Here is a 26,841-nt window from a genome sequence, read left to right on the forward strand (position 1 = left end):
CCTTGACCAAGTAATTTCAGCCTCTCCAAGCCTCAACTTCCCAACTTAAAGAGATAGGGAGAGCTGGTAACTGTGAGTCTAAGCATTTCTGCCACGCCACTTTAAAATACAGTGGCACCCATGAACACCAAATGAAGCCCTGTAAACAAATAAATATCAATGGCATGATAGAAAGTTCCCTCCGTGTCGCTTTGTCTCAAATGTCAGACAGAAACATGCCAGTGGCTAAAAGAGCAGTGGCAGATTTCTTACCAGTGCCCCACAGGGATGTGACAGTTAGTGTTTACTGTCAACCTGACTGTATTAGAATCACCTAGGAGGCAAATATCTGGCCATGGCCATGAGAGTTTCTAGAAAAGTTTCACTAAGGTTGGAAAACCTATCTTGAGTGTGGGCTACACTTTCACAAGGGATAGACAGAATAAAAAGTAAGCCGAGGCACCAGCATTCATCCCTCTCTCTGCTTCCTGTGTGTGGATAAAGCGTGGCCAGCTGCCTCGCTCTTGCAGCCATGACTTCCCTGCCACGATGGACTGTAGCCCTCCAAACTGTGAGCCAGTGCGCACTCCTGTGCACACTCCATTTCTAAACTTGCCGTTCTGGACCCTGAAGTGAGAGCAAGCATATCAAAGCCGCAGATGTGAGTAAGAGATGAACCTCGTAGGGCCCATGAGTTGTTCAGAGAGGATAAAGTGTTGCCTGTTCTACACCTCACCCTCTGCTCCAGCCACAGAAGATGCCTGTGCAGAGCACTCTCTTGTCCCCTTAGGTCTACATGCTTAGAACATCCTCCCTCTCCTCCCCGCCTCCCTCCCCCTCCACCAGTATCCTCCACAGCTTAAGGATTCTGCATCCTCGGCTCCCTCTGCAAACCCCAGCTGCATGACCCTCATATCCCTGGCAGTGTGTGCTGACCTGTTGCTCATTCTGACCTGGTGGGCTGTGTCCTTTGTTTCCAAGCCCTAGCCTGCTGGTTATCACACAGAAGCTCATTAGGATGGTTTTAATCTGGAGAGGCAGAGACAGGCAGATCCCTGGAGTTCTCTGGCCAGCCAGCCTAGCTTCCTTGGAACTAGAAAGTTCCAAGCCTGTGAGAGATTCAGTTTCAAATAATAAGGGGGCTGGTGCTTGAGGTATCAGCAAGGTAGGTAATCTTGTAGCCTGCGCATACACAGAGACAGACACAAACACACGCCAAAAAGAATTTAAGTTCAGTAGAACAGAGGGAGACAGGGAGGAGAGAGGAAAGCCAGTCAGTAGAGAACCCTGGGACCACTTTTCACTCACCGGTACTGCTCTTTAGCCTGCATGATGACAAAATCCCACTTGTAATTAATTTTTTTGTTTAAGAAATCATAATTTTCCTAGAAGAGAAAAAATAAATAAATAAAATGAGGACAGTAAGCCTTATAGGGTAAGGCCACAAACAGCAGGGCAGAACTCATCCAGTCAGCAAAGGACACTCCTGGCTCCCCACAGCTCAGTGTCTCCCACAGCTTCCCAGCAGTACTCATAAGAAGGGTGAGACTCTCAAACGCCTTTGCATCAGGACCCCGCTTTCCTTGCTTTCGTTTGCTTCGTTTAAAACAAGTGTATCCCAAAACCCGATTAGGAAAAATGGAGGGGGAGGGGCAAAGTATAGCCAAGAATGGGACTCAAGAATCTAGAAAGTGGCACAGGCCTGTGATCCCAGCTCCTCAGGGAGCTGAGACAGGAGGATCATCAATTCAGCTCTAGCCTGAGTAAGATAGCGGGGACCCTGTCTCAAAACAAAACAACAACAACAACAAAAATGGTTTTCAAAGAGCTGAGGGTACAGCTCAGACCACTGGTCTACTAGGAAGAGAAGGGGAGGGGGAGGGAGAGAGAGGAGGAAGGAAAGCCTTCAAAGTGTGTACGGAACCTTCCACAACGAAATCCAATATCTTGTACTATTAATATGTGCTAATAAAGAAGACTTCGCAAAGATAAACCCTGGACGTGACATGATGGGTGGATACGGATAGGTGTGGACAGGTTTTAAAGAAATTACAACCCATAAGGATTATTGTCTTTGCCAGATATGTCAGCCTTGTGCACTGGGCAAATTTCTGTTGTCAACGTAACACAACCTAGAGTTCCTGGGAAGAGAGGGAATCTCAACGGAAGTGGGACACTGTCCTGTGGGACCGTTAATTGATGTAGGAATCCCAGCCCACTTTGGGCAGTACCATTCCTAGGCCTGTGCTCCTATGCAGGCAGGTGGTCCTGTACCATACAAGAATGCTAGCTGAGCATAAGCCAGCAAGAAAGCCAGTAAACAGCACTATTTCTCCACAGTTTCTACTTCGGTTTCTGCTTTGACTTCCCTCAGTAACGGACCGTGACCTGGAAGTATAAGCTAAAATAAACCCTTTCTTCCCAGAGTTGGGTTTTTATGGTCACGATATTTATCACAGCAACAGACTGAAACTAAGATACCGTCTGAAGTTTCAGGCGCGTTCTTTGGGAAATGTGATTCACTGCATGCAAGCCAAAACTAAGTCTTTCCTACTGTTCTCACTCCGTAAATTTAAGTTCACATATGTTAATCCAGGGCTGTGTGTTTTCAGGTATATTATCTCGCTTTACTGCAACGAAAGGAACAGGATAGCCCCCAGTAAATGCATGGAAGAGAATATGTTTCAGTAAGCTGTAAACAAATCAATGGTTGGATAGATGGATGGATGCTAAGTGGAGGGTGGATGGATGGATGTGGATGGACAGATGACAGATGGACTGATGGGTGGATAGGTGGATGGATAGATGGATAATGGTAGATGATGAATGGACGGATGGGTGGATGGATGGATGGATGGATGGATGGATAATGGTGGATGGTGGGAGGGTGGAGGGCAGATGGGTAGATAAATGAATAACAGCTAGATGGATATAACAATGTAGAAAAAATGAAATATCTCATGACTACATTCTACTCTGTTATAAAACTCTACTTGGATACGACTCTGTACCTTTTCATATTCCTCTAAGATGCCTTTCTTCTTGATATTTCGCTTGGCTAGATAAATGGCTGGAAAAGAAAACAATGCCATTTTTCATCACTGTCATATTCCAAAACCCTTGGGTAGCCAGAAAAGATGCTCAGCCAACTAGGCTCCTTTCCCCTCCCCGCGCCCCTGCCTCCAGGGATGCTTCCAATACAGATGTGAGCTGACATAAAGGTCACGATGACAGCTACACAAATGTCACCCAAATACAGCATGCAAATCAGCAGTGTGTTAGGTAGGAGCAGAGGCAGGCAAGTCAGTGAATTATTTACCATAGTCTGTGTCTTCAGCTGGCCACTGCTGGGTGGGCCAGAAGTATGGTGTCTACAAAAGAAAGCAGGGAAATCATGGTTACCTATCGGGCTGGGACCTCACGGGTCCCCAGCCTGGGACCGCACGGGTCCCCAGCCTGGGACAACAACAGTATCCCAGCCCTCTGTGCCATTTCTAAATTCCTTCTGGATCTCTGAGGACATGAGGGCAACCGGTTAACCTTCCAGGTAAGATCTACCCCACATTACCACCTACGGTCAAGGTCACGGCTCACCTGAAACCGGTAGAGACTGCTGTCAGGCTTGAGGATGAGATTCTTGGGGTCTTGCAAAGGATAGATGTAGCCATACTTGACAATAAAGTTGCCCAAGTTTTGTGCCTCTGGGGAGAAGGAGTTTCCAGATAAAAAGTAAGAGTGGGGGCCAAAGCCAAACCTCATGGCTCAGCCCCTGACCCCCAGACTCTTAAAGAGTGTGCCCCATCCTTACAGCATAAAACCTAAGGAGTTGAACAGAGATTCTTTTTTTTTTTTTTTTTTTTTTTTAAGATTTGCTTGATTTTTTTTTTTTTTTTTTATGTACCTGTTCATGCATCTGTATGTAGAACATGGGTTTGTGCATGAGCATGTCCGTGTGTATAAGCCAGAGGTCAATGTCAGGTCTCTTCCTCTACCTCTCTCCACCTTGGTTTTTTATTTTTTTATTTTTCTGAGACTGGGTTTGTCTGTGTAACCTTGGCTGTCCTGGACTCACTTTATAGACCAGGCTCACCTCAAAGTCACAGCGATCTGCCTGCCTCTGCCTTCTGAATGCTGGGATTAAAGGCGTGAGCCACCACGCCTGGCTCTTGGTTTTTGAGAGAGTGTCTCTGACTGAACTTGGAGCTCACTGTTTCACCTAGGGTGGCCGGCCAGTGAGCCCACAGATCTTCCTGCCTCACCTTCAGCTCCCAGGGCTGGGTTTACTAGCTGCCTTTTACAAAAGGGCTAGGCGTTTGAATGCAGGTCCTTCGGTTTACACAGCGAGCACTTTGCGCACTGAGCCACCTCCCCAGCCCATGCCTGTGCTTCTGACTCTGGCTGCTTCATTCATCAAGATCCTGTCCCTCCAGCCGAGATGTGCACTTCTTAGTGACTCCTGCAAAGCCTCCTTGCGAGTTTTCCCCTTTTAGTCCTGCATGCGCAGCAACCAGCAACTGCATAGGTGAAGGCCTCACCCAGGTTAGAGATCCAAAGGTGCTGGATGATCCATTGTAGGACGTCACCCCCTGCAGAAACAGAGACGTATCTGATCAAAGTCCTAATCTCTTAACCTAGTGCAGGACCACCATGCCCTCCTCCCCAAACTGCATCCTCTCAGTCTGCTGGTGAGCCTGTCCCTGAGAGACCCCATCATCCATTCACTCAAATAACTCAGAGCAATTCAGATCCACCATGACCTGACCCCGCCAGATCCACTGCTTACCCTCCACTCTACACTGTCTTTTATTCACTTTTCTTTTTCAACAGTCTCACTAAGTTGCCCAGGCTAAGCATGAAGTCACTCTATACAGTCCAGGCAGTCTTGACCACCTAATTCTGCTTCTGTCTCCTAAGTAGCCACACTCAGTCTTTATCTCACTCTCGGTATTTATCTTTTTAACTATGAAATAGTTTAAAACAGACTGAGTCTAAATATAAAGAAAAATAGCAGCCGGGTGTGGTGGCGCATGCCTTTAATCCCAGCACTCAGGAGGCAGAGGCAGGCGGATCACTGTGAGTTCAGGGCCAGCCTGGTCTACAGAGAGAGTCCAGGACAGCCAAGATAACATAGAGAAATCCTGTCTCGAAAAACCAAAGGAGGAAAAAAAAGAAAAGAAAAGAAAAATAGCTTCGAGGCCAGCTAGGGTTCGGAATGGACTTTGGACACACATGAGTGAGCCAGAACCAGGGACTGGAACTGAAGAAGGGTTGAAGGCAGAAATGGTTCTCCTATATTCAAGTCACCAGGTGTGACACTCAGGAGACAGGAAATTCTAAACTCAAACCTTAAGGTTGGTGCGAAGGTACTTTAATCAGAGTGGAGGAGGGAATCTATTTTAGTAACGTTTTGTAGGTTGGTACAAAACTTTGGAAAATAGAATGTGGGCTCCCTTTGTACTTTTGCCTTGGGCCCTGCAAATCTTAGGTTCTGGCCTGGAGAAACTGCAGAGTTCAGATTGCATAAAACAAAAGGCAAGGGAGGCGGGCAGAGATGAGTCAGGAGAGACCAGGCACTCGGCTACACCTCTCTGAGGAGTTAGGCTCACCTAAGGGTGGAGACAAAGTAAGTCCGGAGATGTCTAGGGCTGCTGTAGAAAATGCAGGGGTTCTGAGCTCATTTCTCAGCCTGAGGCCGCTGACCTCACAGCCAGATGCCACGTGTAGAAGCAGCGGCATCTTCAAAGAAAGACAAGGTGTCGGAAGCCAAACCCCCAACTCAGACACCGCTTTGTAAGTACCAAAGGCCACACTCCCTGCATCCTCAGCCTGATACCCAAAGGCAGAATCTAGTCCCTGCCTGCAAGGGAACAAAGCATGCCAAAGAAGGCCACACCTTCAGATCCCATCATCTGCCTCTTAAATAATACTTCCCTCTTTGGGGGTCAGGAGAGGACATTTCTTTTATAATCTTCTAAAGAGGTCCATTATGATCTACTTGTATTCCCTGGACAATTATCTGATCCAGTCGTGGTTAAGTGTGAACCATCTATACCTTTTCCTTATGTATTTTGTAGACTAGGATGAATAACCAACCTCTGTCTCCATCAGTGTCTCCATCAACAGCCCCACACGCCAGACCATTGCCTCCTGCATCCTTTACCTCCTGTAACTCTTGCTTTGACTCACGTCCCCCGCGACACCCACCCCAACCACCACCACCCCCAGCTCCCAGTTGGCTGATCCAAAGCAAAACTCTTCCTCTAAAACCCTGCTTAAAATCCTAGACCTGCGTATGTCAAGCAACGTTCCAACTCCACGCCTCTCTTTAAAGGCAGGCAGCTTGCGAGACCGCCTCAGGCAGACATCAGGCTGCTTAGCACTCTCCACTGAGGAGCCCAGGGCTTTCTCATCCACTTAACTGCTTCCTGAAATAGACCAAATGAATTTACAGTGCCACCACCACCAGCATCTGCACCGTGGGGACCATGCTGGCAGCATGGCAGGCTGGCTGTTCAGGCTCTGCAGCCGGTTCTTTCCCGGAAGCTCTGGCTCCTGCCGTTGGAGAAGCTGGACGCACATTTGCCATCATTGGCTCTGCCAAGGCAGGATGGGGGCTCCTCCCTGGTGGTCTGTTTCTACAGAAGGTGGAACTCAAGCAAAGACAGAGCAGGTGGGAAACCTCACCCAAATCTAAAAAACTACATATAACCTATGTTGGGGTGGGGAGGGTGGGAAACACACACACACAGACACGCGCGCGCGTGCACACACACACACACACACACACACACACACACACACACACACACTGACATGGGATAAGAAGAAGTCTAAGTCTCAATGATGGACTCAAATTCAAGGTCACTCATGAATAGGCTAGGTGCCATGGGGATTACTTCTTAATCTCTTTATTGTTTCAATACTGGGGATCGAACCTCTAGGTCCTCACTCATGTGAGGTAAGAGCTGTACCACCGAGCCACAGCTACAGCCCTCTCAGCCTTTCTTATCTACCTATAGCTCCATCTGTAAAACAGGGGCCATCATGCCTACCCCTCGCTTTATCCAGCGTGCTGGCAGACACAGAGGAGGAACCGCCAACTTTCACAAGCTGTCACACGCTCGGCCCGTGAGCAGCATGGTCTCTTTCATCCCTGCCACCTTCCTCTCAGACAGGCTTTTCTGTTGCTACTTTCCCAGTGAGAGTAGGGGCTGAGAAAGGAGTACTTGAGGGAGTAAGTCCCAGGTGTTCCTCTCCTGTCTAGGGGTCTTTACACAGCTACCTCAGAACTGACTCACACATTCAGTACACTTTTGTTAGCCATCCTTACGCACACAGCCACTCCAAGCACTGGGCTGGCAACATAAGAGACACACACACACACACACACACACACACACACACACACACACACACACACGGAAGGGTCCTCTAGCCCAGAGTTAGCAAATGCAAGGCAGAAATGGCAGACAGCCACCAGGATGCCTTCAAGGACAGCTGCCTCTTAGACAAGGAGAGTAAGATACTCCCCCCAAAGCCTGCCTATAGGACCCCACACTTTGCCCTCATCTTGGCCTTCTCATTGTTACACATGAATGGTAGCCCCCTGTCTGAGAGAAATGTCACAAGAGTGAATGAAGGTGTGCTCCTCAGGGAGGGCCCAGCATGCAGCAGATGGCTGACGGGTGGTAAAAGCCTGCACTACCCCCTCCTCATGTCTGTTAGCACCCGTAAGAAGGTTGGGATAGGTATGGCCATCCTTAGGACTTTTTTTTTTAACTAGGACACATTCAAAGCAATCAGAAAGGTGATGAGAGACAGCCTGTCTCTAGAACATAAGGCTGTGAAAGGGGCGTTGTCCAGGTGCTGGAGACTGCTCAGCTGATAAAGTGACTCTGAGGGGGTTTTTTTGGTTCATTTGGCTTTTGTTTCGTTTTTGTTTTAAAAGCCAACTGTGGTAGCAGGGATGCTGGGGAGACAGACAGGCAAGCTCAAGGCCAAATAGGGGACCCTGTCTCACAACACAAGGTAGCCAGCGCCTAAGGAGCATGATCCTCCACACGCATGTATAGAGAGAGATGAGGGGAAGGAGAGGGAGGGAGAAATTGAGTGAGGTCATAGGTAGGGTCAAGACTGCAGGCTCCCAAATCCCTGGTTCCGAGAAGCTGTCTGCTTCTGCAGGCAACATGCCTTGCTGTGACATCGTCCAGACTGCAGAACTGCATCACAAAGCAAGCTCACAGGGAGAGCAAAACGCATCCTTATGCTCACACCCAGCACCCCACACACACACTAATGCCCCCAAGTGAGATCCTGGAGTACCCTTAAACCCTCACACAGGGGAAAAACTAGGGGTTCCTCTGTCCTCACAGGAAAGCTCAAACACCCCAGTCTCCCAGCCAAACAGCAGTAACTATTTTAGTTTTGTAGACATAATGCAGTCTGGGCACAGCCGTATATTTGAGCTCTGTAGCTAGAATGATAAAGCAGCTGTAACATGTAACAAAAATAAAACTTACTTACAAACAGGCTGTGGCAGTTTGGTATGTGTCTCAGTAAGATTTCTATGGCTGTGTTAAAACACCGTAACCAAAGCAGCTTAGGAAGGAAACGGTTTCTTTGGTATGTATGTATACATACACACACACATACGCGCGCGGTCATAGTCCATTGAGCAAAGCCCAGGCAGGAACCTGGAGGCGGGAACTGAAGCAAAAGCCATGGAAGGACTCTGTTTACTAGCTTGCTCCTAATGGCTCCTCTCTACCTCTCCTCCTCTGTCTCTCTCTATATATATATATATGCATGTGAAGGGTCATGCTCCTCAGGTCCCAGGGGTGGCATTGTCGTCCCCTCCTCCCATGAGCTGGGTCTGTCCATATCAATCACTAAGTAAGAAAATGCCAGGTTACCAAGAAGAGACTTGATACCCTATGAGCATATAAAGGGGGAGGAGGTCCCCCTCAGTCACAGTCATAGGGGAGGGGAATAAGGGGAAAATGGGAGGGAGGGAAGAATGGGAGGATACAAGGGATGGGATAACCATTGAGATGTAACAAGAATAAATTAATAAAAAATTAAAAAAAAAAAAAGAAAGAAAGAAAAAAAAAATGCCCAACAGGCTTGCCTGCAGGCAATCTGACGGAGGCCTTTTCTTAACTGAGTTTCCTCTTTCTGGCTTGAGTCAAACTGACCAAAACAAACAAACCAAAACAAGCAAGCAAAAAATAAAATAAAATAAAAAAGCAACCAGGACAACACGTGCGCTCACGTTTACCAATCCCCCCTGTGGCTTCTGTTTCAAGTCAGAACCGAGCGGCAAGCCACATCACCTGTCATGGCGTGAGGGACGCTGGTGACCAAGACTCTCTGGTTCTGCATTCTGACTCCCGTCTCTGGGTTCTGCATGTCCTTCACAAGTGCTTCGATCTGCAAGACAGAACAGGAGCGGCCTGCTGAACAGGAACATTCCAGGAGCTTTCCAGGGCACAAGCGGGATCCAAACATACAGAGTGGACAGACACTGAGCGGCTATGGTACCGCCAGAACCGCACCTGTCCTCTGCAGACGGATGCCTCCCTCACTGGGAGGACGCGAAGAGATGGATTCTGACCTGGGGAGTGTGCAGAGGCTCGAGAGCAGACTACCCTCAACAAGAAAGATTTTGATGGACAGAAAATGAGAGACATGCCCCCCCCTGACACAAGCAGAGGCACGGGCGGGAGGCAGTGCCCTGTGACTCTGAGAGGCAGAGAACGGAGAGGGATAGAGTGTGGGAAGTGGAGGCCAGGTCATAGTCGCCTTCACATGCCAGTGGTCCCAGCAGCTGTTACTGGAGAACATTTTGGAAATGTGCCCATAATAAAGATAAGACTATGGAGGCAGGAAAGGGTAAGGTAGTCCCTGGCCCACTCACAGTTACTTCAACAGGGCAGGAAAGAAATCATGGGGCTTCATCAAATCATGGGGCCCCATCCCATGGGCCTTCGTCACTTCCTCAAGCTGTCCCGAATGATAAGCTTCTGATACCACTAACATGGTTCCTAGGATCCTTTTCTTTTCCTCTGATAGTCCAGTAGGATTACCCTAGCCATTCTACTCAAAGCTACAACTTCCACAACCCTCAGATCTCCTGGGCCCTGGTTGCTTTTTCTATAGCACTCAACCTCTAACACACAAAGTGGTTTCCTTTCATATATTGTTTATTAGTTGTCTCTCCTTGCCCCTGGAAATATAGCTTGTGGGAAGCTGGCCTTTGCTGTCAGTGAGTGCTTCCTGCTGTATTCCAAATGCCTGGAGTAGTGTCTTATGTAGAGGGGTGCTAAACTAGCATCAGATACATAAATTAATAAATGAAGCAAACGAGCCAACTAACCAGCAAGCGGAGGCAGTGTGGAGAAGATGGTAAGGAGGCGGGGCTCTGGACACTCTGGTAAAGGGAAAACTAGATGCACTTGTTAAGTGGTCAGGTAACTGAGTGAGAGTGACAGAGAAGGTTACCAAGGTTTGTGCCTACCCAACCAGAGTGGTCAGTTACCAGAAGAGAAACTCACAAAGAACGGCTGGAAATGCAGCTCTGTGTTAGAGCACTGCCTAGTACTATGGAGGTCCTGGGTTCAACCACCAGTGCACAGAGGGGAAGGAGAGGGGAGTGAGAAGACAAGAGGTATTGGCATTTTTTTAAATCTATTTTATTGGGTTCTTGTACCACTACCTTCCTTCCAACCCTTATTCCATCATAATCCCTTCCAATCCCCAACACTAGGTAGGAGAGAAAGAAGGTTAGAGGAAAGACCTCTATAGGATAGTTGGGTTCCTTGGTGCAAGTCCAGTCTTCATAGTCAGGATATCCAGCAAACCAGCAATTCAGCAATAGCAAAAACAGCAAACACAGCAGCAGCGGAGGCAGCAACATGGGAAGCAAGCAGCTGCCACGGGCCCTCTTTGGGCTCCCCCGTTTATACCCTCTCCAGAATCCCCAGAATTAAGGTATCTGTAGCTGGCAAAGATCACAACCCCTGCTAGTGCACAAGGCATACCATAATCACCCGCTGTGAAGCAGCCTCTCACACCATGCCAGGATTAAAAACAAAACAAAACAAAACAAAAAAACATATTCACATAACATAACTGGGTTTTTAAAGAAACTGAAACTCTCACTACAAGGAGGGGCTGAGAGGAGAGAAAGCAGGAGAGAGAGAGAAGGGGGGAGATAAAAGAAGGAACTTCTGCTTTGGCATGCCTCCAAAGGGCTGCTGAGAGACTCACACTATCAGAAGATGAATGCCTCAAGCACAGAAAAAGTAAGAGTCGGGAGACAAATTAAAAAGTAATGAACAGCCGGGAGAGCGTTGAAGCCAAGGAACATTAACAAATATTCCAAGGAAGCTTGAAGCATAGAAAGACATCACAGGGAGATTACCTTGGGCTCACTTTTAATGGCTACAAGACTTTTATCTTCTGCCGGGCATGGGAGCACATGCTTGTAACACCAGCGTTCGGGAGGTAGAGGCAGGAGGATCACTGCAAGTTCCAGCCCAGCCATGACTACATGGCGAGACCCTGTCTCAATAAAACCAAAATAGAGGGCCAACAAAATGACTTAGCAAGTAAAGATACTTGCTGTGCAAGTATGGAGACCTGGCTTTCATCCTCAGGCCCTTATAAAGGTGAAAGAAAAGAACCAACTCCACAAAGTTACTCTCTGATTTCCTGCACTGCAGCACACATACCAAACACTCCACACGCAGACAAACACACAAATAACAAATGTGTTTATGTCTTTTTTAAAAACCAATAGATAAATTTTTCCACAAAATATGGTGATGACACATGACAGTAACCCTAGCACTTGAAAGATGGGGACAATAGGATTGCCACAAGTTTGAGACCAGCTTGGGCTACAGAGTGAGTTCCAGGCCAGCCAGGGTTACATAGTGAGACTTTGTCTCAAAAACAAAACAAAACAACAAAGCCATGGTTCCACTTGGGAAAAAAACTAAATGGAAATAAAATCAGGTGAGAGATATTTTAAGCAGAATAGATGTTTTATACACTCAAAAGAAACAACCTAGATGTTTCCATTGCCATTTGGTGTTTGTGGTTGATACTAAGTCTCATGTGCAGGGATCCAAACTTCACCCCTCTTAGGAAACCCCCACTAATAAAGAGACCACCATGCTTCCCACCTAGACCACCAACACTTGCAATGGCCATCAGTGCTTCAACAAACAGGTATAGCCCTGGGGGATGCTGGAAAACAAAAGAACAACAGTGGTCCATAAGCAATCAACTCTCCATCCTCTAAGAGGATAGTGCAAGATCCCAGCAGATGTTAAAGACACAGCTAGGACTAAATCCAGGATGTATTGATTTGTCCTTAATATGTGTAGCAATGATGAACTTTAATTTACCCAATGTACAGGAAATATTCTGGTTTGGTTCTGAAAGGTTCTTCCAAAGACACATGTGTTGAAGGCTTGGTCCCCAGATCTTTGCAGAAGGGGGCTTTGAGAAAGTAACTGGATCATGAGGATTCTGACCAATGAGTTAATCCATCTATGAGCTCATAATCTGACAGACTATTGGAGCTGATAGAAACTTAGAGGTTGAAAAGGAGTTGGAGAGGGGAGGGTCCTTGGAGACATTTCCTTCCAAGCTATATCCTGTCTTGCCTGCCCCTCCCTCTCCCCCACTCTCTCTTTCTCTCTCCCTATTTAGTAATGTTTGGACTAAGGTTGATCCCAAGTTAACAATGGAGAAAACAGAAGTCTCTGGTAAAGAGAAAATAATGTAACTATACAATGACAATTGATCTAAAAGATGACGTGAACCCCATAAGCTCTGCAGAGGGATGGGGGGGGGGACAAGCGCTCCCAGAGTGAATCTCACGAGGCACACAGAAGGTGGGCAATAGGAAGAAGAGCAGAGGGTAGATACAGGTCTCCGGGCCACAGGCTCAGGACATGAGCCAATAAATGAGAACAAGGAACTCCCTCGGTCTATCCCCGGTCCACAGCTCTATCCTGAGGCCTGAGAGCTGCGCACACCTGGACACAGCCTCAGGACCAGCCTGCACACATCCTCACTAAGGCCCAAAGCAAGCAGCTCCCCAGTTTACTAGCTTTTTCTCACCTTAACAAAACGTGACTCTATCACCACTGTTTTCCCGTGACATAAGCCAACAGACAACCCTTCTGACGCTGTGCGGCTGCCATGATAAGCAAGTCCTTTCGCAGCTTGAAGATGCTTGTGGTCAGAAGCAAAATGCACCCTAGGTTCTCATCCCACCCTCTCTCTGGGGTTCCCTCCCCTCTTCACTGAAGAGCTTGGGGCAGTCCATTTAAGCTCATGGGATCTCCTTCCTCTTCTCTAAAATGGGGACCATGGGAACGTGTGCCTCACTAATTTATATGGTTTGATGAGAGCTTGGTATCTGATTAAGCAACTGCTAGAATGCTTCATAGGATGAGGTGTGTGTGTGTGTGTGTGTGTGTGTGTGTGTGTGTGTGTGTGTGTGTGTGCATCTACTATATATATAAAGATACATAGGGTCAATATCCCCTATCCAAAATGCATGATGCCAGAAGTATTTTGGATTTCAGATCTGGGGAATCTTATACTTGGCTTAACCATGGCATTTCTCAGAGATGAAAACCCATCACACCTAAACATGAAATTAATTCTTGGTGCATATACTGCTTTTGACATGTGGCTAAAAGAAATGTATGCACTGTTCTAAATTATGTTTCACAGGAACTTGGTTTTTTTGTTTTGGGGTTTTGTTTGTTTGTTGTTCTTTTGTGGTTTTTTTTATTTGTTTTAGGGTGTGGACTTTTTTGTTATGGCATCACGTTGACGCTTCGGATTCTGGAGTGTTTGGTGTCAGGGTCGTAAGTTGTTTTGATTAGGGATGCTGGGAGCATAAGCTGCCATGCTTACATCATTCATATTAACAGCATTCATGCCGCTGGTGCATCTTTGGAACTCAGCAACAGGTCTATTTTTAGATGCCCAACCCTATCACTGAAACAAATTCAGGTACTTATTGAGCACTGGGAGGGTACAAAACAGTGAAAGGCACACCTCCAGTCCTCAGAGATATACCCCCAGTCCTCAGAGATACACCCCCAGTCCTCAGAGATACACCCCCAGTCCTCAGAGATACACCCCCCAGTCCTCAGAGATACACCCCCAGTCCTCAGAGATATACCCCCAGTCCTCAGAGATACACCCCCCAGTCCTCAGAGATACACCCCCAGTCCTCAGAGATACACCCCCCAGTCCTCAGAGATACACCCCCAGTCCTCAGAGATACACCCCCCAGTCCTCAGAGATACACCCCCAGTCCTCAAAGATACACCCCCAGTCCTCAGAGATACACCCCCAGTCCTCAGAGCTATACCCCCAGGCCTCAGAAATACACCCCCAGGCCTCAGAGAACAGCAGAGACAGTTACATCAAAATGAGTTATCCAACATAAAAGCAAAGAATCTGGGTGCCAGGAAAGCTCAGTTCAAAACTCTGCTCCAACACAGATATAAGAAGCCTTAAGTTGCTAAACCTGGGGGCAGGTGGCCTAGCTCAGTGGAAGAGCACATGCTTAGCATGCATGAAGTCCTTAGTTTTAAACTCAGAACCCAAACAAGCAAACAAAAAGCTGAAGCTCAACGTTTTATTGGTGTATTTGAATCTCCATAAACTAGACTTACAACCCATATCATCATGGAGAGTCTGTGAGGATTAAATGTGATTAAGCATTGAAAGCATTAAGATACACTAATACCAAGGCAGGTGTGGTGGTACACACCTTTAATTCCAGCACTTGGGAGGCAGAGGCAGGTGGATCTCCATGAGTTTGAGGCCAGCCTAGACTACAGAGTGAGTTCCAGGACAGCCAGAGCCATTACACAGAGAAACTCTGTCTCGAAAAACCAAAAAAAAAAAAAACAAAATAAACCACTAATATCTATGAGATCAAAATTACACACTGAATTGTAAACCAGAAAGCAAAAAGGGACAATGCTGGCAATATTAAGAGCCAGATGATGAAGGTAACTAAAATTACCCCCCAAAAGTCTGTAAAGAGTGTGGGTAGAATTGCCCTTGCTCGTGAGGACTGGGCTGCACTCCAACAGGGGGATGGTATGGAAGAGCACTGAGCCTCTCCACACAACAAAGTGGAGAGGGTGATGCTTGACTTGCACTCTTGTGTACACAACAATGCTCCAGACGGTGGTATAGACATGGCTCAAAGAAATTTATAGTGGGCTTTAAGGACCTCTGTGTGACCCAGCCATCCCACCCCCAGACACTCAGGTAAAGGAGCTGCAATCAGAATCTTGAGAAGAACTCTGCACCCACAAGTTTATCCCACTATTATTCACAATGGCCAAGATGCGGAAAGAATGCAAGTGGCCATAAGCAAGTGAAAAGATAATATGTGATATATGCATGCCAGAAGACAGGTCTGTAACACTCAAATATATGGGTGAGCGGTGCGAATGTAATTCACTTTGGAAGAGAAATAAGTCAGACACAGAAGTAGACAGGTCACTCACAGAAAGCACTGTTAAAAGGCAAAGTTGGCTTAAAGAACGCTGGTTGCCAGGGGCTAAGAGGGGAAGAAATGGGGATTTGCTAATTGGTGGGTATAAATTACCAGCTAAAAAAAAAAATAAAAAATAAAAATAAATAAAAATAAAAAATAAAAAATAAAAAAAAGAAAAAGAAAAAGAAAAAAATACCAGCTAAGAGGAGTAAATCCTATCAACATGCTATACAACAGTTTTGTTTTGTTTTGTTTTGTTTTAAGTTAATAATGCTGGGCCATTCACTTAAAAGTCTGTTAGAGCTCGTGATAAGTCTTACCACAATAAAACGAAATTAAAAAGAAGCATGAGACTAACCCAGCTGCAGTGGAGGTTGAAGATCATCCAGGGAAAGCCTGACCTGGAAAGTGTTCCCTGTTAGCTCCCACTCAGCCATCTTGCTCTGAAGCTGGAGAGCTCCCGCCTTCTCAGGAGTGTGGGCCCATGTCCTCATTCCACACTCATGGGTAGCAGGTAGTATTTTATAGCTTTGCGGGAAGACTAGAATTTGCAGATGTGCCACCACCTCAAGATACAGGCTGGGGCCAGGTGTGTGGCCAACGCCACTCCCAGACACGGGCCAAAGCTCAGCCTAAAGCAGAGACCCAGCAGCACCAGGGGCCTCGCGCTCTACTGTCTGCAAAGAAATTTCCCAATCTCACAGCTCCATCAGGAGAAGGAATTGCATTTCAGGGTCTGGGCAGTTGGCTCAGCCCATAAAGTGCTGACACAAAACCATGAGGACCCAAGGGCAGCCTCAGTACCCCAAGACCCCCATGTAAAACTCTGGGCATAACCCATGCAATCCTGGAGCTAGAGAGGCAGATCCCTGGCCTGTTCTAATTGGTAAACCCCAAGACCTAGTGAGAGGCCTTGACTCAAAAAAAAAAAGTAGATGGAGCCGAGCGGTGGTGGTGCACACCTTTAATCCCAGCACTCGGGAGGCAGAGGCAGGTGGATCACTGTGAGTTCGAAGCCAGCCTGATCTACAAAGTGAGTCCAGGACAGCCCAGGCTAACACAGAGAGACCCTGTCTCAAAAAACAAAACAAAACAAAAAACCAAAAAAAAAAACCCAAGTAGATGGTTTCTAAGGAACAATGCCCAAGGTTGACTTCTAGTCTCCACACACATATGCATATATACAAACACACATGCAAGTACACACACACACACACACACACACACACACACACACACACACACACACATACACACAAACTACAGCTTCAGTATTTGGCCTTCTGTGAGGTAAGAGCCTGAAAATGTCTCAGGCCAGTCAGAACCAGAGACCGGATCAGGGACTGAAGATTGAGGGTGAGAGATAGCCGCAGTTGGTGAGCTGGCCAAGGGACCAAGGAAGCCATACGAATAGGAAGGTGCAGAAATTGGGGGGAGGGGTCATCACAGTTGTCACAATACTCTTAGTGATGTAAATTTCCAAGAGTTCTTAGCTGTCTCAGATGCAAAGAGGAAAGAAGTCCCTGATTTTCCTGATGTTAAAGCTAAGATTCTTTTTTTCTCATGTTAGTGCCGAACTGAAAGGCTAAATTCACTTAAAATGTATGTGAGTGCATGTGTGTGTGTGCATGCTCGTGTGTGTGTGTGTGTGTGTGTGTGTGCTCGTGTGTGTGTGTGTGTGTGTGTGTGTGCTCGTGTGTGTGTGTGTGTGTGTGTGTGTGTGTGTGTGTGTGCACATGTGTGTGGAGGCTGGAGGACAACCTTGGCTGTTGTCCTTCAGGTGACCAACCTTGTTTTTGAGGGTCTCTCACTCATCAAGCAGGTTAAATACAGAGCTGAGGAGGGCGGAGGTTCCACCTGTCTGTGCCTCCCTGCACTGGGATTAAAAATGTGCATCACCACACATGCTTTTTTTTTTTTTTTTAAATGTGGTTTCTGGGCATGGAAGTCGGGTCCTTGTGCTTGCAAGCCAAGCATTTTACGGAATGAATTATCTTCCTCAGAACTGTTTTGTTAGTGAAACAAGGCTATTTCTTGCAAACAAGGGTCCATAGATTGGAGAAGACCCTGGGTCCTAACTTAATAATTAAAAACCCTGAGTTTCCCCCAACAGAAAGTCCCCAGATTTGATTCCTTGCCTTTGCATTAAAAAAAAAAAAGAACTAGTTATTAAGAATTTGAAAATAACCTTCAGAGAAGGAATAATGAGAGTTATTTTAAAAATTACAATGAGGGAGTCAGATTTCTTTCTAGCAGGTGTGTCACCCTTCACAAAAAGGAGATGCCCGTAGGAGGGGGTTCATCACACTTGCCTCAGGGAACATTGTCAGCACACTGGGATTCCAATCAATTTTTCTCAGACTTTTCCCCCTCATAAATTCCTCTGAAGGGGTCTCCCCAGTCACTTAGCTGACAGGATTCTTAGCTTGTGGCGCCATCTCTGAGAGACTGTTACAATTTAAAGAGTGGTCCCCAAATTCATGTATTGAAGTCCGACAGCCTCAGTATCTCTGAATACATCTGTTCTGAGAAGTGGGATCTTTAAAGAGGTTGTGGGAGACAGGTGGGGGCAGGGGAGGGACAGGCATGCACTCTCTTACCCAGTGCTTGGCAGGCAGTGGCAGAAAAATCAGGCAGTCACTGCTAGCCTGGATTACTGGGGCTGGCAAGATGGGTCAGTGGGAAAAGGTGCTTGCAACCAAGCCCTGCCAACCCAAGTTTAATCTCTGGGAGCCACAGAGTGGTAGGAGAGAGCTGACTCCCAAAAGCTGTCCTTCAACTTCTACGTGTGTGTAGTAGTGTAAGGGCACACCCACAAATAAACTTTAAAATGTAATTTTCTAAAAAAGAGTATTTCTAATGGAGAGAACAAACCAAGAGCCAGTGGTAGGGCATGACCTTGCTTTCATAAAACCTTGGATTCAATCCCCAGGGATACCCCAACACACACACACACACACACACACACACCATGCACACACGCACGCATGCAACCACACATGCCAAATAAAGTCACATGCGTAGGTCCTGCTCCAGTGTAATTGGTGACCTTCTGAGAAGAGGATTAGACCAGAGTTGAGAAGATGATGTGAGGACACAGAACAGCTATCTACAAATCAAGGGGAGAGGCTTCTGAGGAACCCACGCCTGCCGCAGGCCGAGCTCAGATTTCCATCTCAAGGACTAGGAGAAAGTGTGTCTCTTTATTTAAACCACCCCGCCTGCATGAGGCTTCTGCTGTGAACTTTCTCCCACTGCCCATCTTCCCTAGATAAAGGACAGCCACATCCATCCCCACCTTGATCCCAGGAAGACCAGCTTCCAGATTCTCTCAAGATAAAGAGCCAGCCAGGTCCCGTTCCCAGGCAACACAGAAACATCATAAAACCAGGCCACTGCTGTGTCCCCACCCCAACCCCCCCGTGACCTCGGATTGGCCTCCTAGATGCACACGTTCCAGACTGAAACTTGGCTGCGGGTGAGCTGGGGACCCACAGCATCATAAAAGGATCAGAAGCGATGGTTTTGATGGCTCCGACATCCCACCTACCACGCCCACACCGCTCTTCAAATTAAGGAGCTGTCTGTCATTCACAGTGGAAGATCTCAGGGGCTGGAATTTTCCTTAACACTGGAGAAGGCTCCCAGGGGGACAGTCATAACCAGTGCTTTCCTACACTGAGACACAGAAAGTGACCCGAAACCACAGGGTTGTGACCTTGCAAATACGCTATGGTCAGCTCAACTCGATAGACTAAAGCCGAACACTAGCGCTCGGTGCCCGCCTACTACGTGACAGTCTTGCCCCCAAATCTGTTCCTTTCACCCTATTCTTAGCTCAGCAAGACATGGCAGACAACCCCAGCTAAGGACAGTGACCACCTTCTGTCGGTTCTGCTTTTGTGTCTTGCACATCTCATACCTGGCCACTAAGTCCTACCCCATTGGAAAGTCCTCAACCCACTATGGACTACAATCCCTGCCTCAGTTGGTCCTCAGCCCTCAGTGTGTTCTCCAGCTCATCCTCCTAAGTGATGAGATTAGGAATCCATCCACCATGCCCATACTGCCCCTTACATTTAAAAAAAAAAAAATGTCCCACAGACATTTTGAGTGGGATCATTATTTGTTGGGGATCTGTCAGGTGCATGGTAGAGTATTCCATGTCAGTAAAATTCACAGCCGGGCATCCATAATATATCCAGTTGTTTTCCAGTGTCCCCAAGGGCTATTACTTCAAATGTGCCTTCAAACCACCACACAAACTCTTCTAGAAAGACTAACACTTGGGCTGGAGATGTAGCATAGTTGGTAGGGTGCCTGCCTAGCGTGTGTGAAGCCCTGGGCTTTATTCTCAGCACCACATAAACTGGGGATGGTGGCACACATATGTAATATCAGCCCTTGGGAGGTGGAGGTAGGCGAATCAGAGGTTGTAGGCCATTCCCGACTGCGTAGGAATGTTTAGGACAGCCTGGGACACACCACACCCTGGCTTGGAATCAGCGTTTTCCAAAACACAGCCAATATCAAAACGCTCTCCTGCTCTCATCAGAATCGCCCCTGTAGCATGTAAACTAACCCATCGTATTCATCCCTGGGTTTAGAAACATCAAGCGGCATCTCATTAGCCGCAGAAAGCATCAGAGCTTCACCATGTCGTGTGAGGCTCTCCAGCTGTGAGCCTTTCTTACCTCCTGCCTTCCCACGCACCCACCTCAACACCTACCCCCCTGTCCTCTCTGTGCCTCATAGTGCAGCCTCCAGGAGTTTTCCATATCAACAGGCTACCCTATGTCAGCCTAAAATGTTGCTCATCTTCCCTTCTGCCTGGAAAAACATCAATAATTTCCCTTAATTCAGTTACAAGCCTCCTTGTGAAACCTCACTCCCTCAAGCACAGCACACTGGGTGCATCCTCCAGCCATGTCTGCCATAACCATGTACCAAGTGGCTCGGGCTTTGTCCAATACGTCTTTCTCACTGGGCTCAGGGCTCCTTGATGTACCTTAGCATCTGGCACCCAGCACTTCACTCTGTATACCAAATAAAAAGGATGGCATGAGAGAGTGATACCACCCTCCGCCCCAGTCTCCTTTACACCTGTGCTTCTCCATGGCTCTCTAAGCAGACATGAGAGGCTGGAAGCCACGCAGAAAAGTCAAGTCACCTAACAGAGGGCTCCTTCCCCTGGCATCAAGGAATCCCAAGGGCACTGCGAAGTGGAAATGGCAAGGATGGTGAGTGTATCCTGTGCTGGTATCACACACCAGCACCAAAGTAAAGAGTCCGTGGAGCCAGAGCTACACTCTTCAGCTCACCACGTCATCAGCTATAACCCCACAGTGAAGCCCCAGCAGGCGGGTCTCCATCGCTCTGTCACATCTGCCTTTTTGAGCCAAGATCTCACACTCACTCTGTAGCCATGATGACTAGGTTTTGTGTCAACTTGACACAAGCTAGGGTCGTCTGGAAAGAAGGGGATCTTAATAAAGAAAATGCCTCAATAGGGTTAGGCTGTAGGTCAGTCTAGAGGGCATTCTGAGACTGAGAACCAGTGTGGGAAGGCCAAGGTCACCGTAGGCAGTGCCGACCCTGAGACATCAGGCTGAGGAAGCACTGGGGAGCAATCCAGTAAGCAGCACTCCTCCATGGCCTCTGTTTCAGTTCCTGACTCCAGGTTCCTGCCCCGACATCCCTCAGTGATGGACTGCTACCCGGAAGTATAAGATAAAACAAACCCTCTCCTCCCCAAGCTGCTTTTGGTCATGGTGTTTGATCATAACAATAGTGACACCCCCCCCCCAACTAAGACAAGGATGGTCTTGCCCTTCTGATCCTCCTGCCTCCACTTCCCAAGCCCCAGGATGATGAGCATCCACCGCCATGTCTATGTATCTGGTCCTGGGGAGTGAATCCAGGCCTTCACGCACACTAAGCAATGATGCTACTAACTCAGCCACATCCTTAGGCATCAACACACCCTGAACATGCCCTGATGTAAGGTCACTCTCTCCAGACACATGAGCCTGAGGTGGAAACCCTTTGACTGACCGGAGGGACACGCCTTCTGAACACCATCCATCTACTGGCATTTGGGAAGAGCTCCCATTTCCAGGGTGTCTGGAGTAGTGGGGGAGCACAGGGGACCCTTAAATTAAATTCCCACTGAACTCAGGGGACACGAAGATAGCTCATGACTCATCTGGATTACCACAGTGGGCATCTTAATTTACACTCGGCCATGTCACTTGTCTGTTTCAAATGATTCCCTCAGGTGGGTGGGGTATTAACCTGCCTTCAAGGCATTCTTTATGGGGGGACCACCTTATTGTCCCCTCTGGCTCCTCCTACCTTTCTGCCTACTTCTTGTGGCTTCAAATTATGTCTACAACAGGCCAACATATCCTCGGACCCACCAGATTCCCTGTCTCTTTGCACCTCAGCACCTTAGGCACCTGCTGTTCCCTCTACCTGCAGCCCCTCTCTGCCACCTCTCTGCCTGCCTGCCTGCCTAGACTCTCCCACTTACCCTTCAGCTCTTGGCTCGGTGTCCCCCAAAGCACACAGGCCTTCCCCCAACCTCCTCACCTGTCCTACACCATAGGAAAACACCAAGCACACTGTATCGCACTTGCACAGGCAGGACCATGCCTTCATTGTCTCCAGGTTCCGCCTATGCCTGTGTGACTGGCCACTCACTTCACCTCCCTGAGCCTCAGTGTCCTTCCTTCTCTGTAAGGGACAATATCCCTTACTGTCTGACAAAGCAAAGGAGAAAATGCATGCAAAGCCGTGTCTACCTTGAACACTGGATACACCATAACACATGCTGAATGCGTGGACCATGGTACCTGTACCTGGGCCCACTTTCTGCTATTCCAGGCATTTCTCTAAAGGCTGGTGATCTAGCTCAGGTGGGTTAACTGCTGAGGCTTTCCTACCACAGGCTCCGGAGCTTCTGTAGATCTCTTTTTGTCCTCTGACCTAAGGGGCTCTGTGATCCAGCCCAAGACCCCATCAGGCACAGATGGGGTGCAGACAGGATCCTTACCAGGCATAGAGGGGGTGCAGACAGGATCCTTACCAGCATAAGGCAGAAAGGGAAGCAATACAATGGGTGAGGAGGGCAGAGTCTGTAGATTCAAAGAGGGAAGCTGCACTCCCCGCTAGAGTCAGAAGAGCCTGCTTCACAGAGGAGTGGGAAAGGGTATGGGGTTTTCCTAGAGAAATGAGGACATGCTTGAGTGACATCTCAGAGTGCCTGGGCTCCTTTGCTCCTCTTCTGGGAGGGCAGGAGTGGGAGGTGGGTAAGAGGTAGAGCCATGAAGATGGTGGAAATGGGACCCTGAGCAGCAGCCAGGCTGCAAAGCGTGGACACTATCCCATGAGCCTAGAAAACCAATTAGGAAGGGTCGGGTCATGTGAAAGAGGTCACTCCGTTTGGGAAAGAAAAACCAACGGGGTATGAAGGATGTCATGGAGGACGGGAGAGGCGGTGAGGTGCAAGAAGGAGGGTGAGAGCAGAGGCTGTGTGAAAGAATAGGCTTGAGTGGGAGTAAAGGGGAGATGGAGGGGCTGGAGAGATGGCTCAGCCGTTAAGAGCACTGACTGCTCTTCCAGAGGTCATGAGTCCAATTCCCAGCAACCACATGGTGCCTCACAACCATCTATAATGTGATCTGATATCCTCCTCTGGCCTGCAGGTGTACATGCAGGCAGTGCTCTATATACATAATAAATAAATAAATAAATCTTTAAAAAGGGGGGGATGGAATAGAGGGGATGGGGCAGGGTGGAGAAAGGAGCGCTGGGGTAGAAGTGAGGGAGTCTGAGGTAAGGTCTGAGGTAGAGGTAAGGAAGGTCAGGAAGGTTGGGATGGAGGGGAGAAGAGGACAGGCTGGGGTGGAAGTGAGGGGGTGTGGGATGGGGTGCAGAAGGTGGGGGTAAGGTATGCTGGGGTTGGGGGAGGAGGGGCAGGAGGTTGGAAAGCAAGGTACCACTCAGAAGGCCAAGGGGAAGGGTGCTTAGGAATCAATAAGGACGTGGGAGCTCCAGAGAGCTAAGCCTCCAAGCCAGGGCCGTCCTGCATGGCAGGAGAAGACAGTCCTGGGACAGAATCCAAAGATGCTGTTTGACTTTTGTCTACCAGACTTGGGCAGCTTCTTGTCCTTCTAGGAGCTGGGAGCTGCACTATCTCTCTTCTGAGCGAGGCAATAGTCCCTTTTGTTTTCGGCATCACCGTCACACCTCTGCTACCTGGCTTCTTGAAGGCCAGGTATGACGAATGTCCTGATGTGCCCAGGTCTGATCAGCTTTTAACATCTTGTAGATTAGCACAGTTAGTCACCAACTGCACCCAGTTGCTGAGCTCCAGGGGCTCAAAGCAGACCCAGCTTGTCACAAAGCATCGGGCTAATTCTACTCAACAGGATAATCCTGTAAAAAGTGGCATGAGGGCGAGATAAACAAGTGACCTGGGACCTAATCCTGTGAGTGCCTCTTCCCATGCTTTCTAACTCAAAAGCCCAGAACAAAATGAACCACTTTGTCCCCAAACACATACCACATAGGTACATCCCACCTCCCACATGTCCACCGTGAACAGACACCCTGTGCTGGCCATTTGCCATCGACAGGAAAAGGTTCCAGCTGTACAGAAAATACACAGATTGTCATCGTCCAAGGGGGGGGGGGGGGCTCTTGATGCCACAAATCACATTTTCCTGGTCGTTTTACACACACACACACACACACACACTAAAATCCTGCTATTTGGTATTGGTAAAAATGCTCAAAATATTCACTTAATTGCTGATTCCTTATAACAATATCGGCTGTCTCAAATCCCCGCTCAGATTCAAGCACTTCCTCTCTGAGTAACAGGTTGTTTTCGGCCTCCAGCCGACCATCACAGCTGCCTACAAATTCTCCACTATAAACAGTTTACGCGAAAACCTAATCAGTGTAGTTCTTAAATGCAACACATACAGCAACAGAAGTCATTCAGCACAATTTGGGCAGCACGGGCCGTCCTAGATGGACGCCCCCCCCCCCCCCCGCCCTTTGCCCAATCTTCTCTTGGTCACTCCACAGACTGCGTCCCCGCCCACTTGCCAGGGTCCAGGTGGGGACACCCGGGGTACCTTTTGGAGAAAAGCCATCCTCGGCCTGTACTGCTGGCCTTGGTGTCGGATCGTCATTCTGGACCCTGGATGAATTCACGACCACAACACGAATGGGAGCGAAAAGGGAAAACCCCCAAGTTCACAAGCCAGCCTGGTTCCCTCCAGCCTGGGCGTGGACTGGGAGGCTCAGGGAGCGGAGCGCGCAGGGCCCAGAACGCCGCCGGCCGCCCCTCGACTCTCCCTCGCACCCGCCGACATGCAAAGCAGCTGGAATTCGCGCCAACCAATCAGAGAGCAGCACCGCGCGCTCATTAGCATGCACTGCCCGGGCTCCCACCTGCCACCAGGGGGCGGCGTCCGGCTCCACCTGGACCAAGCCTCAGGTAGGAAGGATGGATCAGGGATGCTGAAACTAGAGCATCTGCCCCAAGGTGTTGGGGAAACCTAGGAGAAGTTATGTACAGAAGTGAGACGGAGCACGCACCAACAAAGCACGGCGGGAACGCGGCTTTCCGGGACAGCTTGCCGAAGGATTTGGCATCTTTGGATAAGTCAGCGCTAAGAATTTCTTTATGGGAGAAGTGAAATTTTTAAATAGGTCCACGGTATCCAGTAAAGTGTCCATTAAGTGTTTAGTAGATAAGTGAGAAACGCTGTGATTGTTCCTCAATGAATAGTTAAGAAAAAAATATCAGATGTCGACTTTCATTTATTGACCCAATAAATAGACTAATTGGGAAGATGATTACAAGAGAAGACATGAGGGAGGTAGAGGAAGGCTGTAGACACTCTTTAGCCAGATGTGAATCTTCGGGCAAATAATATATTTCTTCTAATTCTTGCTGCTTCTGTTTGTTTGTCTTAAGCAGACTCTTAAAAGAACCTTTAAATTAACATTAAACGTGAACAGATGGAGCAGAATAGAGGCCTCTACTCACTCCACACAGTCATAGCCTCCCCCAAGGTCAACGTGTCTGGGGAGTCTGGTATACATGTCACCAATGGATGAGCCTATACTGACATATATCTAGAAAAATGAAAGGATGAAGCCCTACTTAGTCCTCAAGACCTTTTTAGCTTGGCTGGCTCATCAAGAACGCTACCCTGTCTACACAAGCGGGATGGGTATCCAGTGTTGAATCTAATATGTTTAAGTTTAAAGAGAGCAAAGGGATTTGCCCTGGTGGAGCTTGGTCAACTGGTCTACCTGTAGAATATAAGCCCTTACATACTAAGTTTTCCCCCCCCCAGGCCATATTTATCTGCAAGAATCTGTTGAAAGCTATGGATACTCTCAGAAAACATGGCCACATACATATTCACATAATAGTGACTCAAGGTTGCAAACAAAGGGCTTCCGGGTTTACTGTTACACCGAACACACATAAATAAATAAAGCCTGAGGGTCCATGCAGTACCAGCATTTCTTAATTCTATAAGTTCTGAGTAGAGAAAATAGAAGTGCCTTCCTGGGATGGCAGATTGGGAGCTTCAACTGTTCAGCAGTGAAGAAAGGCAAAAATGCAAGGAATTGTGCTCAGTTCTAGAACAGGAGTGATCTTAGAAAGCCTCCTACTGTCTCTGCCACCTCTTTTTCTACCAAGCTTCACTGTCAAGCAATCATCACATTTTGGAGGACCTTCCCTTAGCTCACTGGACCAGAGATGTTTGGCAGGTGTGCCAAAGGCCAGTCCCCAGTCTGGGAAGTGGTACCACAAAGCTTAAATTGCTCTTCTTTGATGATTACCTTTGCAAATGTCAACTAGAGCCAGATAGATATGAAATCGAGTCATGAGGAATCTGAGGTCAGTTGCAAGCTGAATTCAGAATGAAGTAAAGATGAAAGATTGAGCAGAGGAAGGCAAAAGGCAAAGAGAAGGCAATGCGAGCTACAGAGGGACTGCGAGGCAGGTGAGAAGGCCATTGGGGCAGAGCCAGGCCAGGGCCTTCCCAAGGGCAAGAGTGTCTTTGGGAACCTCCCATGTAGCTAAGTCTTTTTTTTCTTGCAACCAAAATGTTCCAATACGTACTTTGATATTAAAGGTTTAAGGTAGTGCCCTGGAAAATAAATTGATGCCATTAACCTATTTAAACAATAATTGTATCATATGCCGGGCATTGTGCTGAAAAGTTTGGCATTCATAGCAAACTATAATCCCATCTTCGTCTCAAGGAGTTTACAGT

The 26,841-nt window shown here is 47.9% G+C and overlaps 1 protein-coding gene across 1 annotated transcript in view; it reads right to left on the bottom strand.

Annotated features, from left to right (window-relative positions):
* Rgs9 (regulator of G protein signaling 9) overlaps positions 1-24,895 on the bottom strand; it is a 68,783-nt gene extending 43,888 nt beyond the window's left edge. Inside the window, exons 1-7 of the mRNA XM_051158949.1 lie at positions 24,676-24,895; positions 9,312-9,408; positions 4,515-4,565; positions 3,574-3,680; positions 3,299-3,350; positions 2,991-3,049; positions 1,288-1,364 (exon numbers count right to left, since the gene is read on the bottom strand). Of these exons, the coding sequence (XP_051014906.1) occupies positions 1,288-1,364; positions 2,991-3,049; positions 3,299-3,350; positions 3,574-3,680; positions 4,515-4,565; positions 9,312-9,408; positions 24,676-24,732 (500 nt within the window). The 5' untranslated portion in view covers positions 24,733-24,895. The remainder of the gene's footprint in view (positions 1-1,287; positions 1,365-2,990; positions 3,050-3,298; positions 3,351-3,573; positions 3,681-4,514; positions 4,566-9,311; positions 9,409-24,675) is intronic.
* Between the last annotated feature and the right edge of the window lie 1,946 nt (positions 24,896-26,841).

Source organism: Acomys russatus, chromosome 16 (assembly GCF_903995435.1).
Source record: "Acomys russatus chromosome 16, mAcoRus1.1, whole genome shotgun sequence".
NCBI classification, from domain to species: domain Eukaryota; kingdom Metazoa; phylum Chordata; class Mammalia; order Rodentia; family Muridae; genus Acomys; species Acomys russatus.